This window comes from Eretmochelys imbricata, chromosome 2 (assembly GCF_965152235.1).
Source record: "Eretmochelys imbricata isolate rEreImb1 chromosome 2, rEreImb1.hap1, whole genome shotgun sequence".
Lineage (NCBI taxonomy): Eukaryota > Metazoa > Chordata > Testudines > Cheloniidae > Eretmochelys > Eretmochelys imbricata.
In genome coordinates this window covers 265877738-265894267 of record NC_135573.1, presented here as the reverse complement: position 1 = coordinate 265894267, position 16530 = coordinate 265877738, and the positions used below count along the sequence as shown (strand labels likewise).

The following is a 16530-nucleotide window of genomic DNA, read 5'->3' as shown; positions in this document are numbered from 1 at the left end:
CATGTAGACACAGAGAGAGAGCCAACAGAGGGTGTCAGCTTTGGGATATTACTGTGCTGGGTCAGATTCAGACTGGTAACCTGGAAAAAGTTCCCCATACAGCTCCCAGTCCTTGCAAGGTTGGCTGATGGGCCCAGCGCATTTCAGCATGTGACATGCAGTAAAACATGGGGTTGTTTAAATGTATAATTCTTCCTGCTTGTGTCTTAATCTTAGCTACCCGCTGCTTAAACTCCCCTTACCTGGAACAGGCCCTGTGGAGTACAGCACCCCCGTGAAGGATTACTCGCCACCTTCTTCAGAGCCAGGCCACCAGCAAGGAGATCCTAGTGAGCGACCTGATTGGGTAGGTCTTTTGCGTGTGTGTGTGTGTGCTGCCCCCTGCTGACTAGTGTGTGTGTGTGTGTGTGTGTGTGCACCCAAGAGAGAGAGCAGGGGGGAGTTCACTCTGGTGTTATTTGCACCTTAATGTAGTGAACTGAAGAAGTGCCTTGTAATTTCTGCACCTCGCCTGGCTGTTAAATTCGAGCTAATGTGCTCCTGTCGTCAGACTTGAATGCTGTCAGGAGACCCAATTCTGGGCCTTCAGAGTGGGTGGGTAAAAGCTTTCAAATGCTGTTCAGCAGGAGCCTGCTGTCCAAGGGGAGACAGAGAACTGTATCCTGAGTCAAGTATTGCATTTTGTTTGCTGCATTTTTTCACAATTGTTATTCAGTTGTTTTAAGTCAATTTAGTGCTAGTGGTAGATGCTGGATTCTTCTTAGCCTGTGTGCAACGTGCCATGGGTGGCACATGACCAGGATTCAGCACCGAATTTGGTCCACTGGTTGCATCCTTCGCTTCCCCAGCCTGGGCCGGGGACTGACAGGGAGCATGACATGAACGTTGATCCATGCCCCCTGGGCTGGACTGACAGCCCAGGAGACAAAAGGTCTCAGTTCTTCCCCTCCAACAGGGACAACACGGGCAGCAACAGGGCAAGCTCCCCGTCACCACTCTGCTGGCATGGCTCAACCCTGCCATGGGACACTCCCCCCCCATAAGGGTGAGAATAGAGCTCAGCAAGTCCATATTGCTGCTATCATCCATAGAGATGCTACCAATCCGGGGGTCACTTACTGCTGTACCCCTGTCTGTGGAGATTTGGTCTCTGACCTACCAACTAGCTTGCAACTCCTACTCCACTGACCAGCCATCAGAACAGAATGACTGGTCCATCACTGCCAAGCTGAGCTGGGATCAGACTGCTGGCCTGGAGATGAAAGGCTGTGGATCCCTGTGCCTTGAGCTCTTCAGTACGTCGTGTGTGTTCGCTCCTTTGGCTTGGCTAGCTGCCTGAAGTGTCCGCGGTAACTAGGAGCCATTTGCTGCCAGTTCGGGTCTCATCTCCAACATTTATGCCTGCTTCTTAAGGGCAAAACCAAGTGTTTTCCATTTGAGGTTAAGCAGCCACACTCCGAGCTGGGTGACTGTCCCAGCGTATTGAGCCCATTGTGCTCTGGCAGTAGAGGCATGAACAAAGGGTTAACACTGACGTGGGTAGAAGCCAAAGGTTTCTTGTATTGGGGAGGATCATGCAAATCAATGCTGCTTGTGTCCGAATGTACCGGATAAGAGTTTGACTTTTCTTTGGCATGAGCAGCCTGTATCCGCAGCCCTTCTCCTGTAGGCTGGGGACAGTTCAAAACCTCCCCCCCTGCTCAGCATAGTTCTGTCAATGCCCTTCCTTCCTGATCTGCGGGATCCCCGGGTATCCTAGTTCTTGGTGCATCACAGCTCTGTCAGGGCACCTCAAGCCTGACCTGCAAGCCCCCTGCTTTTACACTCTGAGGCCTCTCTTCAGCAGAGGCTTCCAAGGCATGAACATTTTTGGTAAATCAAGGTCTCCCCGGGCTCTTCTGACTGTGGCTGAAGACACTTGCCTTCCTCCAGGCTCCTGCAGTCGCTCCAGTACAGCCAGCCCCAGAAGCAGCTCGGGTGTGCAGGGCTGAAGGCTCAGGCTGCAGCTGGCTGAGGAAAGCTTCTCTTCAGCCATGGCACTCAGGTCAGCTGCTAGAGCATGAAGGGTGTGGCCACCAGAGGCCACACCTACTCCAAAGCAGCATGCAGCCACCTGGGAAGGAATGGGAGAGCTACCAAATGAGGGGAAACACGAGGGAAAAAAAACTATGAAGCTAGAAAGAAACCAGAAAATCAGAGGAGGAAAACAGGCCATGGTTGGGTGTGGCACAAGGGGGCATGTGGGGGGGAGGGGGCACCCATCCATCACAAGAGAGGGGACTGCAAGAAGGAAGGGTTAGGAGTTGATGCTGTACGATTTGCAGGAGAGATCCATGCTCACTCTGCAGGCTTGCCAACTCACTGTCTCCAGAAGGTCACCTTTCTCTCTACCCCCATTTTCCCCCAGTACCTGGGCGCTCCTGTGGCCTACGTCCAGCAGATCTTGGTGAAAGCTACTGTCTCGCCATGGCACAAGAACTTCCTCGCTGTGGACGTGTTCCGCTCACCGCTCTCCCGCGTCTTCCAGCTAGTGGAGGAGATCAGAAACCACGCCCTGAGAGACAGGTAAACTCCCATTGATTAGAGCAGGGGTCGGCAACCTTTCAGAAGCGGTGTGCCAAGTCTTCATTTATTCAATCTAATTTAAGGTTTTGTGTGCCAGTAATACATTTTTAACGTTTTTAGAAGGTCTCTTTCTATAAGTCTATAATATATAACTAAACTATTGTTGCATGTAAAGTAAATAAGGTTTTTAAAACGTTTAAGAAGCTTCATTTAAAGTTAAATTAAAATGCAGAGCCCCCCAGACCGGTGGCCAGGACCCGGGCAGTGTGTGTGCCACTGAAACTCAGCTCGCGTGCCGCCTTTGGCACGCGTGCCCTAGGTTGCCTACCCCTGGATTAGAGACTCTAGAGAGCAGGGATACGGAACTGGGCCTGCCAGTGTCACACTGACCCCCCTTCTGACCTAGTGTTCTCTAGGTCTAGCCATCAAGATTGAAATCCTTAGACTCCTGGAAATAAGGAAAGCAAGAAACTAGGTGGGCTTTGTGGCAAATGGTGTCACATCCTTTCCACACCCCGGTGTAGATAAGCTCATATTACTCCAAAAGTAATAGCAAAAAAAATTTTAAGTACATCAGAAGCAGGAAGCCTGCTGAACAACCAGTGGGGCCACTAGATGATCGAGATGCTAAAGGAGCTCTCAAGGACGATAAGGCCATTGCAGAATCAGATGGTACTTACCCAAGAGTTCTGAAGGAACTCAAATGTGAAATTGCAGAACTACTAACTGTGGTATGTAACCTATCATTTACATCAGCCTCTGTACCAGATGACTGGAGGGTAGCTAACATGATGCCAATTTTTTAAAAAGGCTCCAGAGGTGATCCCGGCAATTACAGGCCGGTAAGCCTGACTTCAGTACCAGGCAAACTGGTTGAAACTATAGTGAAGAACAGAATTATCAGACACATAAATGAACATGATTTGTTGGGGAAGAGTCAACATGGTTTTTGTAAAGGGAAATCACGCCTCACCAATGTATTGGAATTCTTTGAGGGGAGTCAGCAAACACGTGGACATGAGTGATCCAGTGGATATAGTGTACTTGGATGTTCAGAAAGCCTTTGACAAGATCCTTCACCAAAGGCTTTTAGGCAAAGCAAGCAGTTGTGGGATAGGAGGGAAGGTCCTCTCAAGGATCAGTAACTGGTTAATTGACAGAAAACAAATGATAGGAATAAATGGTCAGTTTTCAGAATACAGAGAGGCAAATAGTGGTGTCCCCCAGAAGTCTGTGCTGGGACCAGGGCTGTTCAACATATTCATAAGTGATCTGGAAAAAGGGATAAACAGCGAGGTGGCAAAATTTGCAGATGATACAAAACTACTCAAGATAGTTAATTTCAAAGCAGATTGCGAAGAGTTACAAAGGAATCTCACAAAACTGAGTAACTGGGCAACAAAATGGCAGATGAAATTCAATGTTGATAAATGCAAAGTAATGCACATTGGAAAACATAATCCCAACTCTACATATAAAATGATGAGGTCTAAATTAGCAGTTACCACTCAAGAAAGAGATCTTGGAGTCATTGTGGATAGTTCTCTGAAAACATCCACTTAATGTGAAGCAAAAAAGCAAACAGAATGTTGGGAATCATTAAGAAAGGGATAGATAATTAGACAGAAAATACCATATTGCTTCTATATAAATCCATGGTACACCCACATCTTGAATATTGTGTGCAGATGTGATCACCCCATCTCAAAAAAGATATATTGGAATTGGAAAAGGTACAGAAAAGGGCCACAAAAATGATTAGGGATCTGGAACAGCTTCCATATGAGGAAAGGTTAATGAGACAGGGACTTTTCAGCTTGGAAAAGAGACGACTAAGGGGGGATATGATAGAGGTCTATAAAATCATGACTGATATGGAGAAAGTAAATAAGGAGTGTTATTTACTCCTTCTCATAACATACGAACTAGGGACCACCAAATGAAATTAATAGGCAGCAGATTTAAAACAAAGAAAAGGAAGTATTTCTTCACACAACGCACAGTCAACCTGTGGAACTCCTTGCCAGAGGATGTTGTGAAGGCCAAGACTATAACAGGGTTCGAAAAAGAACTAGATAAATTCATGGAGGATAGGTCCATCAATGGCTATTAGCTGGGATGGGCAGGGATGGTGTCCCTAGCCTCTGTTTGCTGGAAGCTGGGAGTGGGCGACAGGAAGTGGATCACTTGATGATCTTGATACCTGTTCTTTCATTCTCTCTGGGGCACCTGGCATTGGCCACTATCAGAAGACAGGATACTGGACTAGATGGATCTTGGATCTGACCCAGTATGGCCGTTCTTATGTTCTTATATTCTTATGTGCCAGAGAAGCTGCCTGTGCTGTGTTCAGAAAGAGCTTTCGATACCCTTCTAGTCACAACTTTGGGCTAAGTCCTTGCTACACAGTGTTTGTCTTCAGTTCAGCTGCTCTTTTATCACATATGTGTGGATCGCTATCTGGTGATGCCGCACATTCGTCAGTGGCAAGTTATAAGCCCTCTCCTCCTGGTGTGCACGGTGTCTCAGATCACTGTGACAGTGTCCTTGATGGGTAGCCACTCTGCATGGAAATGAAACAAGGCTCCATGTGCTCCGTGCCCAGCTAGACCTCAGCTCTGGGACAAGCCTCCCATTTCTGTGGCAGAGAAATAATTTCCAAACCGGATGTTCTTGAATTAAATCTGAAATTAGTAACACAGTCAGTGGCATATTCCTGGGGCTTGAGACTCATTTTGACGTCAAATTCCTTTTATTTTAGTCTGCTCCACAATTGTTAAAGTGCTGCAAAAAAACTGTATAGGAAAAAGCATATCCGCATGTTGAAGCTGTCAGTGGGGGGTTGGGCGTCTGGGTACGGGACAGCCAGGGCTTTTTCCAGCCAAATGATATGGGAGGCAGTTTGCATTTTTTGCCCTGGAGACAGTTAAGGCTTTGGGCAGTTGTCCCTTCTGGCAGGGACAGGGATGACCTGAAATTTTTGGAGTGGTTTGAACACCTAATTCCAGATCCCAGCAGCCTTGAGGGCAGCTAGCCATTCCATTGCATCCTGTCCCAGTCTCTGTCACTGCATCCGGCATTAGGGAGAAGCGCATGAGCCATATATACCTGCTAAACTGATCTGGGATGTCATAGTGAATACTGTTGACAAGAACTTTGTCACCATTAGGTTTCAGAGTCACTGCCTGACTGAGGGGACAGAGCAGAGTTCTGACATCTTCCAGAGCTGTTCCAAGCTCTCTGCAGACTCAGGCAGGCCTCACTACGTCAGTTCCCATGCAGAAGGTTGTCTTTGCCTCCAGGAGGACTAGAAATGTCGTTTTTTCTGAAGTGAAAGCCTCGATTTTGCTGGGTGGCTCTGTGGCTGGACATGGATTTTAGGGTAGATCCTGCCAGTTGCCTTGGCTGTGCCCACTCACAAGGAAGTACTGCTCTCTTTTTGGGCAATGCTAGCCAACCCTGGCCCTGGCAGCCAGTCTGCCACTGAGCCTTGCACACTCGGACAAGTGCTAGTGTAGGCCCAGGCTGGGTCAAGTCGGATGCGTATCTGATTTGTTAGTGGGTATCTAAGGATTGTGTAAGCATATAAAGCAAGGCTTGAACTTTTATAACAAGATCACTTTATTGTGAATGTTAGTGTAAGCCCAATGTTAACACGAGTTCACACAGCTTTACCCACTGGGAAAGCATCACTTTGCAGTGCTGTGACAGGTGCTCTGAAATGGAGGCCTGATCTTGCAGTCTGTACTCATGTGAGGAGAGTCCCTGAGCAAGGGCTGCAGGCTTGTGCCTACCGTTTGGAAATGCCAACCCATCCAAGCCATATATGACTTGCAGGGTGGTGCTGCAGCCCCACGAGTTCACCTGGCTTGGGGCATTCCCTTCGTTGTGCACCGCAGAGGAGTTTGGAGAAGATTTTGCTGAGTTGCTTGTGCTGAGCAGTTTTACTCCTGCTGTATCTTTCACGCACTTCAGAGCCGTGTGACCCCTAACTAATCCATGCCAGAAATACTGAGGGAGGTTTGTATTATCATCCCACATTAGCAAATGGGGAAAGAAGGAGGCAGAGAGGTTACGGCCCAAGTTTTCAAAAGTTCCCAGTCCTTGGGTCTGATTTTAGAAACGCTGAAGATGCATAACTCCAGCTAAAGCTAGTTAGCTACAGGTGCCCAGCGCTTCTGACAGTGAGGCCCTGAGAGTCTTAAATTGGGTGCTGAGAACTGAGGCCCCCAGAATTGGTGGAGGCTTTTGAAATTGTGTGGTCACAAGCCAAGTAGTGAGTGAGAATTAGAGCTCAGGAGTGCATGGATGTGTTGCCTTTCTGAGATGAGCTGCCTGTGAATACCCTAACACGCTGAAGCTTCTGGTCTCTACCTGTCTTTCAGTTCTGGGATCAGAAGTTTGGAGGAAGTCTGCCTTCAGGTGACAGACCTCCTGCCCAGCTTAAAGAAGCTGCGAGACCTGCTACCTGAACATGGCTGCCTCCTGCTGTCTCCAGGGAACTTCTGGCAGAATGACCGAGAGCGCTTTAACTCCGACCCTAATATCATCAAAACCATCCACCAGCACGAACCAAAGACACTGCAGACATCAGCTACCCTCAAAGGTAGGAGGCTGAGTGCTACAGGTGCTGGGAGAAGTGCCTTATCCCTGCTCTGCTGTTCCAGTCCCAGGTCTCTCGTGAGCCGATTGCCAGCAGTGCCAAATCGGGCAGTGGTTTTTACCTTGCGCAGTGTCTGGGATGAGGCCACTGGACTCATTCCACCTAGGGTTTTAAGTTGGATTTTGACCCAGCCCTCCAGAGGTGAAAAGTGGGTGTTCTAACCCCATCAGCCTGCTGCCTGTGGGTATAGAGAGAACATCTGTGTATAGCCAACAACCCCCCACCCGCCCCATGCCCTTTGATCTGAATTATTCTAACCATGCTGCTTTCTCCCACCCTGTCTATTTCCGGTTGCTCTGAGAACAGCACTGATTGTGCTGCCCAAAGGTGGGGTAGATTGCCATAGGTGAGGAGTGAATGTTCATAGTGCTCCCTCTTGTCCTTTTATTGATCGTTGCCTGGAGTGACCCACGGGGTTTGTCCTCAAGTGGGCTACTGGTGCCACTGAAAGTCTCTTGCATTAATTAGAATAAGGAATCTGGCCACGTCTGAAGTCATGCTGTTCCCTGGTTCCACCGAGTTAGAGGATTGTTCACTTCTTTCTGTATAAGGGGATCCAGTTGAGGTCAGGACCCCTGTAATCCCTTCTGCCTAAAGAGGTGCATTGGAGCCTTAAGACTTATTGATTACAAAGTTTCCCAGTTCAGTACCCAGAATGTGTTCAGCACTATACCACCCCAAAGGAAGACAGGGCTACATCTCCGGGGACCTTACCTTCTCCCAAGCAGAAAACGAATACACACACAAACACTCACTCTCAGAGAATGTGCTGATGTAGCGTGTGGATGTATAAGTGTGCACAGAAATGGCATGGGGTCAGCATTGTACTAGTGAGATTAAGTAGAGGAGGCCGGGCTTAACAGTCTGAGCAAAACCTCAAAACACCATGTCTTCTTGAAACCACAGCTGAAAACCTCACTCAGTCGTTGCTCTCTCCAAAGGCAGGTGACTGAAGTTCCATTTTACTGTGTGTGGCGGTGGGGACATGGGGTTGGGGGAGCCCTGGAAGGCAAAGGCCCTGCTGCTCTGTGGGGACTTGGCAACCCTTGCAATAAGGTGGGCCGTGGTTCTCCAGCATCCTTTCCCATCTGGTGATGAACACTCATGCATTGTCCCTCAGTGACCTCTGTCCAGGCTCATGGTGTTAGGCTCCCATTGTGTTTGCAGATCTCTTGTTCGGAGTCCCGGGGAAGTACAGCGGCGTGAACCTGTACAACAGGAAACGGGTGGTGTCCTACACTGTCACACTAGCTCTCCAGCGATATGATTCCAGGTAAGTGCTTTGGCTCTGCTGCTCCCATGTCAGATCACCTGCCTGTTGGGCTCCCTTCTTTGTCTCCTGGGAAGCTTGTTGGTTCTCTTTATTTGTCCTTTCGCTGTTCTGGATAGAGCCGTGCAGACCACGGTCAGATCCTCAGAGGGAAGGCACTATAGAAGCACAGAGTATTATCATCGTCAATATAAAGCTGTCTGCCGCCACTGGATGCATAGCACTGTCGCTTTAAAAAGAAACCAGCACACCCAGGAGCCACCCCAGCATTCCTCTGCTGATGGCTGCCCCTGCCCACAATCACAGTCCTCTTTTCAGCTCATATTTGTAGTGAGTGGAGTCGTGGCCCTCCTGGTGGCAGCTGGTTGGTCCGGGGAGTTGGCTTCAGTCCAGCTCCTGGTGGATGGGCTTCTACATCCCAGTGAGCGCCATGCTGGTTGGCACTAACTGGCTCTCTTGTTGGCCGTCTCAGCAGAGAGGGCACAGACTGAATGGGACTGGAGAATGAATGCTCCTCTCCCTCCTCCGGATGGTGCCTTCAAGGCAGCCTGGCAGGCTGGCCGGTGGAAGTTTGCCCTGCTGCTGACCATGCTGTGCATTGGGGAGAGAAGCCTCCCGTCTCCAGGACTGTCTATTAGCATCATTCATCAGCACTACTTACCAAACACCGGCAACAGTAAACGTGTTTGAACCGACAGCACACGCCATCCCCCAGAGTCAGAGTTCTTGGTAAACCCCAACACCCTTCTCTAAACACCTTTATTGAGGTCTTGCAGCTCCCCTCTTTGAATCCTCTGCAGGAACGCTGTAGATTTCAGGGGAACTTGGTGGTACCTGGTGACGAATGAGGTGCAAAACCTAGACAGGCAGAGCTGACCTTGCTCTTGGTTGCCAAGTATTGCATAAATCTATAGAGCCATGTTCCCAGCTGGCTGCAGCCCTGGGGCCCTCCTCTGAGGGATGTGTTAGGTGTACGTCATAGCACCAGGGTCACGTCCTTCTGCCTTTCTCACGTGTCAGGTTCCTCACCAGCCTCCGCTCCCGGCTGAAGCTGCTGCACCCTAGCCCCAACTGCACCCTGCGGGAGGAGCACATCATTCACGTCCACTTCAAGGAAGAGATTGGTGTTGCTGAGCTGATCCCCCTCGTCACCACCTACATCATCCTCTTCGCTTACATCTACTTCTCCACACGTAGGTTTGTGGGGAGCAGGGAGGGCGAGTGCCCCACCCATGGGCTTCACAGCAGAGGGGGCACAGGAGCCTGATGGCACAGTACACCCTGCCCCACGTGTAGGGAGGGTAAAGCACCTACCTTCAGTGCTTGAGTCTCCTATCACTCCCGCAGCCAGGTGAAGCTAAATTTCCACTGGGACATAGAACTAGGATTTAGAGGGGAAGAGGCCCTGTTAGTTTCAGCTGTTCCATTCCCTGAGCCAGTGCAGGGTTGTTCCCTGTGGTATATCCTACAGGGCTCTGACCTATTCAGTTCTAAATGCCCCACATGATGGCACATGCCCCGCTTCTCCTGGGGGACCAGCCCACGGCCAGAAAGATCCCACAAATAGTCTGTGTTTGTGCCGTCAGGACCTGCCACTGATCTGAGGTTACATATGCTCCTTTCACACATGCCCTGGACCATCCTGTAGCTGGAATGAGAGTCTGTGGCCCACCCCTGCGTTGCTCTCTTCTGCTGTGTCCTTTGGCTGGAGCGTGCCTCTCTGGTACTGTGTTGCTATGTCAACACCAGCTGGCGCCCGAGGCCTTGAACCCACCACTACCATCCCTGGCTAGCGCGCTGCCTCTCGAAGTGAATGAGCACGCGGATCCTGCTCCCCATGATGGGGGAGTTGGCACTGGCTTTCCCCCAGTGATGTGGGCCTCGTGTTCTCTCTCACAGGGAAGATTGACATGGTGAAGTCGAAATGGGGCTTGGCCCTGGCAGCAGTTGTGACGGTGCTCAGTTCTCTGCTCATGTCGGTGGGTCTGTGTACGCTGTTTGGCCTGACGCCTACTCTCAACGGAGGGTAGGTTTCCAGAAATAAGAGTCTCCTGCTAAAAGAAGGGACAAAGGGAGGGTGGGTGCTAACCTGTCTGATGCCGGCTACTTACCCCTTTGTGTCCAGGATTGAGGATTTTCTAACCATACCCACTTTCATTGCCTGATCACTTTCCACATTGCCTGGCCCTCCTTCCCCAGGATACTGATGGACTGGACGGCTCCTGGCCTCCTGGGGACATTTTGCTGCACATCTGTCACACTTGGCTGCTGACAGATTAATGAAATATTGTGTCCATCTTTTCTCCCTAAACATCAGCAGCTTGGTACGTAGACAGCCTCTTCCTGTTCCAGTCACCATGGCTGGCATGCCAGTGGCAGGAAGCCTGCTCTGAACCAGACCGATGTCCAGGGCAGGAGATTGTGTGTCTTTGCCTTTCCTGGCCGAGGTTCTCTGTGTTTTGCTCAGTGAGGTTGGACGAACCTGGTGCTCAGGGCTGATGGGGACTAGCAGGGAGGCTTTGGGGCTGTTACTGGTGGGGATTATTGACTCATCCCTTGGGCGGCGGTGTCCATGTGTGTTGCGATCCATGCATTGGGTGACCTCCAGGTTGGGTTACTGCACTTGGCTGTACCGAGGTGGGAAACTGCATGCTCTGGAAAGGCTCTACCAGGCACAAAGCTCAGCAGCCTTCCTGCTAAGTAACACGGGGCCCTGTGAGCGCATCACCCTGGTGCTTGCTCTCCGTAGGCTTCCCACTGAATACAGCGCCCAGGTCAAGATCTCTGTCGAAGCCCACTTGAGAGATTGCCTCTCCCTACAGCACAGCCACCCCCCTTGCTATCTACGTTCCCCTGGGACAGCGATGCTACCAGCCAACGGGGGAGGCTGGTGAGCGCAGGAGCCAGAACTATCTCAGGAGCCAGCTCTAGTCTGGGGAATTCCCTCCCACAAGCGCTAAGAAGGCTCACAGGCCTCACTGCACTTAGAACTCATTTCTTTTGCTTCGCTCGTGATGAGAGCAACCTGGTACGTTGTGGTCCATTCTCGAACCCTCTCTTCATGCTGGAGCAGCTGCCGGCACCTCTTGACTCCCTGCCTACCCCTGGCCCCCACAATCTGGTTTCATAGGTAGGCTTACCACAGAGACCTGACTGCGAGGGATGGAGGATGGGGTCTTCCTGTGTGGGACACATGTAACCCATTTTGTTAATCTGGTGGCAGCTCCCTCTCTCTATAAAGGCTCTCACAGGGAGGGGTCCCACGGGGATGCATCTTGTCTCCCATGTGCATAGGGCTGCAAGGGGAGATCGTGAGGCATTTAGACCCTTCAGTATTTGAAAGGCAGTAGGATCTCTCTTCCTTTCATCAAGCGCTGACACTCTGGTCTCTCCTTTCCCAGCACCTGTCAGAGGTGGGGACGTGGTGGGAGCCAGGTAGCTTGGTCTGGGTGAGATGGAAGTGGTGCTGATAGGCCAGGGGAGGGTTGAGAGCCAGCTACCTGAGAGATCACCTCTCTCCCTGTGTCCCTTTGCAACCTTACCATCTGCTGGGGTTCTCTTCCTGCCGATCATGAGGGGTAGCTTTCCAGGCCTGGTGGCGAGGTGTCCTCGATGGAACCTGCACCCTCTGGCAGTGTGCCGGAGCTTGTGTTTGGCCAGCTTTAGGATGCCATGTCAGCCCTGTCTGTTTGCTCAAGCTTTCATTTGACCTGTTTCTGCAGCAAGGTTACTGGAGGGGAGGGTTTTAGTAGAGCCTTTTCTTATGTCAGGTCTCTCGCGCTTTGGTTTTGTACGGTACCATCATTAAGCATGCTGTTTGGAGGGCAGTACGTAGATCCTAGGATTACATAAGAACGGCCATACTGAGTCAGACCAAAGGTCCATCTAGCCCAGTATCCTGTCTTCCGACAGTGGCCAGTGCCAGAGACTGACAAAATTTGGTTGGTTAATGGCAGGGTCTTTTAATAAAGATGGAGCCGAGCCGTACTTGCTGGACAGGAGGATTCTTGAGGTGGTCTCTTTCAACAGGAAGTTGCCCAGAAGTGATCTCTGGGTATGTGTATTTGTTTCCCCAGTGAAATGCAGTTTCTACATGGCAGTTGTGGCCAGAAAGTGAAGAGAGTACTATGTCCAGCTGAAATGACAAAGGGACTGCAGGCAGGCGAAATAGAATCGCTTGAGTTTGCATTAGGCCAGGGTACCAGGGCTAACGTGTTTGTTGGAAAGAAAAATAATGCTCTGAGATCTTTAAGACAAACCATGAATGGCGAGGGCCTGGGGCTTATCTGAAACCAGTATCAGTAACAACAGGCTGGGGTAACTGTCTAGTCCAGCGTCTGAGGAATGAGCGCCCCCTACTGAATCCCCAGCAGCATTTCCAGTCGGTGTCCTCCTGGGAAGTCTCCTGTCCCAGTACTGGCCCAGCTTAGCTTGTGAGATCTGTCAAGACCACAGCCCGAGGTGGTGTGACTGCAGACTTCTAAAGAGACAGCCGTCTCTAGCCTCCCAGGGCATCCAGAGGAGGCTATATAGCAGGCTTGAGGAGATGTTTTAGGGATCTGTGACAATTCAGATTAACTTTTCCCCTGGTCATGTTACAAACATTAACAGAGAAGGTGATAACACAGCTGTTTTCCTGCCCTTTTCCCTCTCCCTTATAGTTTGTGATTCTTCAGACATGGAATTTGCCCCAGAATCCACCTCCAGCCACAGTGTCTGCTCTAGAATCAGAGCTTTAATTAAACAAAAGATAGTTCTAGCCCTCATGGTGTGAAGATAACCAGAAAAGCATGACCTGAATTGAACTGAGGCAGGGAAATCTGCAGGCAGCCTGGAACAAGGCTCTGAGAGCTGTGAAGTGCCCAGTTCATTTCAATTCGTTGTTGACTCTGACATGCTGAAAGATGGTAACTGTTAAATATTGCCAGTGTTTGCTGTTTGACTGCTGATCCTTTTAGCAGAAACACCCAGCTGATGTGTTTCTCCCATCATACTATACTGCTTCCCAAGGCTTTCCAGGTGGGCGAAGTCCCAGCTATCCCTACTCAACTGCTACAACCTTCTGCTTCCCCTTGGCAGCTTCTGTGACGGAGTTACTTGGTGATGATGCAAAATGCGGCAGCACACTGAGAAATGGCAAAAGTGGGGCCAGCATAGAGTGAATGGGATTCCTTGGGAGCTCAATAACGCAGGAGTTGAGTGCCTACTCCGCTTTCCTAAAGAATGCAATAAAACCTGCACTTTCCTGTTTCAAAGGGAGCTACCCCGCAGTTTCCAGCCTGGGGTGCCACAGAATCATAGGAGATCAGGGTTGGAAGGGACTTCAGGAGGTCATCTAGTCCAACCCCCTGCTCAAAGCAGAACCGATCCCCAATTAAATCATCCCAGGCAGGGCTTTGTCAAGCCTGACCTTAAAAACTTCTAAGGAAGGAGATTCCACCACCTCCCTAGGTAACGCATTCCAGTGTTTCACCACCCTCCTAGTGAAAAAGTTTTTCTTAATATCCAACCTAAACCTCCCTCACTGCAACTTGAGACCATTACTCCTTGTTCTGTCATCAGTGACCACTGAGAACAGTCTAGAGCCATCCTCTTTGGAACCCCCTTTCAGGTAGTTGAAAGCAGCTATCAAATCCCCCCTCATTCTTCTCTTCTGCAGACTAAACAATCCCAGTTCCCTCAGCCTCTCCTTATAAGTCATGTGTTCCAGTCCCCTAATCATTTTTGTTGCCCTCCACTGGACACTTTCCAATTTTTCCACATCCTTCTTGTAGTGTGGGGCCCAAACTGGACACAGTACTCCAGATGAGGCCTCACCAATGTCGAATCGAGGGGAACGATCACGTCCCTCGATCTGCTGGCAATGCCCCTACTTATACATCCCAAAATGCCATTGGCCTTCTTGGCAACAACGGCACACTGTTGACTCATATCCAGCTTCTCGTCCACTGTAACCCCAGGTCCTTTTCTGCCGAACTGCTGCCTAGCCATTCGGTCCCTAGTCTGTAGCGGTGCATTGGATTCTTCCTTCCTAAGTGCAGGACTCTGCACTTGTCCTTGTTGAACCTCATCAGATTTCTTTTGGCCCAATCCTCTAATTTGTCTAGGGCCCTCTGTATCCTATCCCTACCCTCCAGCGTATCTACCTCTCCTCCCAGTTTAGTGTCCTCTGCAAACTTGCTGAGGGTGCAATCCACACCATCCTCCAGATCATTTATGAAGATATTGAACAAAATTGGCCCCAGGACCGACCCTTGGGGCACTCCACTTGATGCCGGCTGCCAACTAGACATGGAGCCATTGATCACCACCCACTGAGCCCGACAATCTAGCCAACTTTCTGTCCACCTTGTAGTCCATTCATCCAGCCCATACTTCTTTAACTTGCTGACAAGAATACTGTGGAAGACCATGTCAAAAGCTTTGCTAAAGTCAAGGAATCAAGGGGGCCTGGCTGCAGAATGGAGGTGCAGCTTGCAGTGGGGGCTGTGGTTCTGCATTTAGGGTGTGGACAAAGGGGGAGGGGAGAACGCACTAGAGGAAATGTGTTATACAATCCCCCCGCCCCTCTCTCTCTCTCTCTCTCTCTAGGTAGCTATGTCACAATAGATAGCGGGTTATGGAGAACCCTGCACCCTTCTCCCTCCCCGTCCCCCCCATTTAATACTTGCATCACTTTCTTATGCAACCATTGAGAGGGCATTAGCCAGTGCCTGTGTGATTCCCACAGCGTGACCTTCATGCTACAGACATGCCCCTGCGGCTCTCTCAGCTGATCTGGTGTGAGTGCAACGTCCCCCTCCCCTGGCAGAACGCATTGGCCAGTGGGCTGGGGCCCTTTGGATCACTCCACTGCTACTTGGGAGCTCAGTTGCCACACTTGCCCACTCCCATTCGCTGGCAGCTTGAGCGAGAGCAGCTAGCGCTGCCGGCAGCCCGGGGAGAGGGTTGTGGCTTTGCTCTTGTTTGGAAAAGGAGCCAGTGAGGCTTCATCTTGCCATGTTTGTTTAATGGATCAGTTCAGGTGAGAAAGCAGAGCTGCCGTCGGTGCCAGACTCGTCGGTTCCCTAAACGCAGCGTTTGACCTTGCAGGGGAGAGGATGACGACAGGAGAAAGCTGTTCTGCCCTCAGTTACACGTGTGTGGCTCCTGCTGAAGCCAGTGGCAGCTGCTTGCGGGTAACCGAGGGCAGCGCTTGGTCCTTAGGGCTCAACACAGGCAGCAGCAAAGGCAGCCACCCGGATTGCTTTGCCTCCAGCCCCATCGCTTAGCCATCCTGCCTGCTGCTGCATCGCCACGGAGAAGAGTTTCCGTCTTGGCTCCCTCTCCTGCCCACCTCTTTCCGTGCCACACAAGCCTAGTGCTCGTAGTGCAGTGGTCACCTTTGGGGCACGGATTTCGGCGCCCCCACGGGAGAGGTCGATGTCTGTGAATGACTCTGGCTGGTGGTGGCAGAGAGGTAGCTGGAACCTGCCATGCTCAGCAAATCCTGGGTACTGGCCCTATGCTTGGAGCAGCTGTTTGCTTCCCCTGAACAGAGCCAGCCCGGCTGCTGTGAGCAGCCCAGAGAATAGTGGCAGTAGGAGGGAGGGGTGATGGGAGCCCCAGCAGGGGCCAGGGAAAGTCTTGTTGTTTTGGAAAAACGAACTCATTGTCCTCCTTCAAGCCAGGCCTCAGAACTCTCCTCTGCCGGGATGCGACTTGAGAGTGGATAGGCTGCAGTTGTGTAGCAACACTCATGGTGATCAGTCTTGTCTCACTGGTTCCTTGCGCTGCCCCATCTGATCCCAGCCCACGGTGGTAGCTGTTTAGGTACCCTGACGCGGAGGGGAAGAGGGAAATCTTCCCAGAGGCTGATGTCTCTCCTCACTAGACAGGCAGATTGTAATGGCTCACGCTGGAGCTGGGTCAGGGCACTGGAGTTTCATGATGTTACTGGCCTTTAGAAAGGCTGCAAGGGACTGATGGGCTCATGGGCCATGGAGCTTTTCAATCCAGGTGACTAGTTCCACACCTGGCCGGTGACCAAAGG

At 50.8% G+C, this 16530-nt stretch overlaps 1 protein-coding gene across 5 annotated transcripts in view; it reads left to right on the top strand.

Moving 5' to 3' along the window:
- SCAP (SREBF chaperone) overlaps nt 1-16530 on the top strand; it is a 110383-nt gene that overhangs the window by 69054 nt on the left and 24799 nt on the right. For all 5 annotated transcript variants that reach the window (XM_077808512.1, XM_077808517.1, XM_077808516.1 and 2 more), the window contains 6 exons: nt 217-346; nt 2408-2565; nt 6951-7171; nt 8396-8501; nt 9519-9691; nt 10398-10524. In XM_077808512.1, the coding sequence (XP_077664638.1) occupies nt 217-346; nt 2408-2565; nt 6951-7171; nt 8396-8501; nt 9519-9691; nt 10398-10524 (915 nt within the window). The remainder of the gene's footprint in view (nt 1-216; nt 347-2407; nt 2566-6950; nt 7172-8395; nt 8502-9518; nt 9692-10397; nt 10525-16530) is intronic.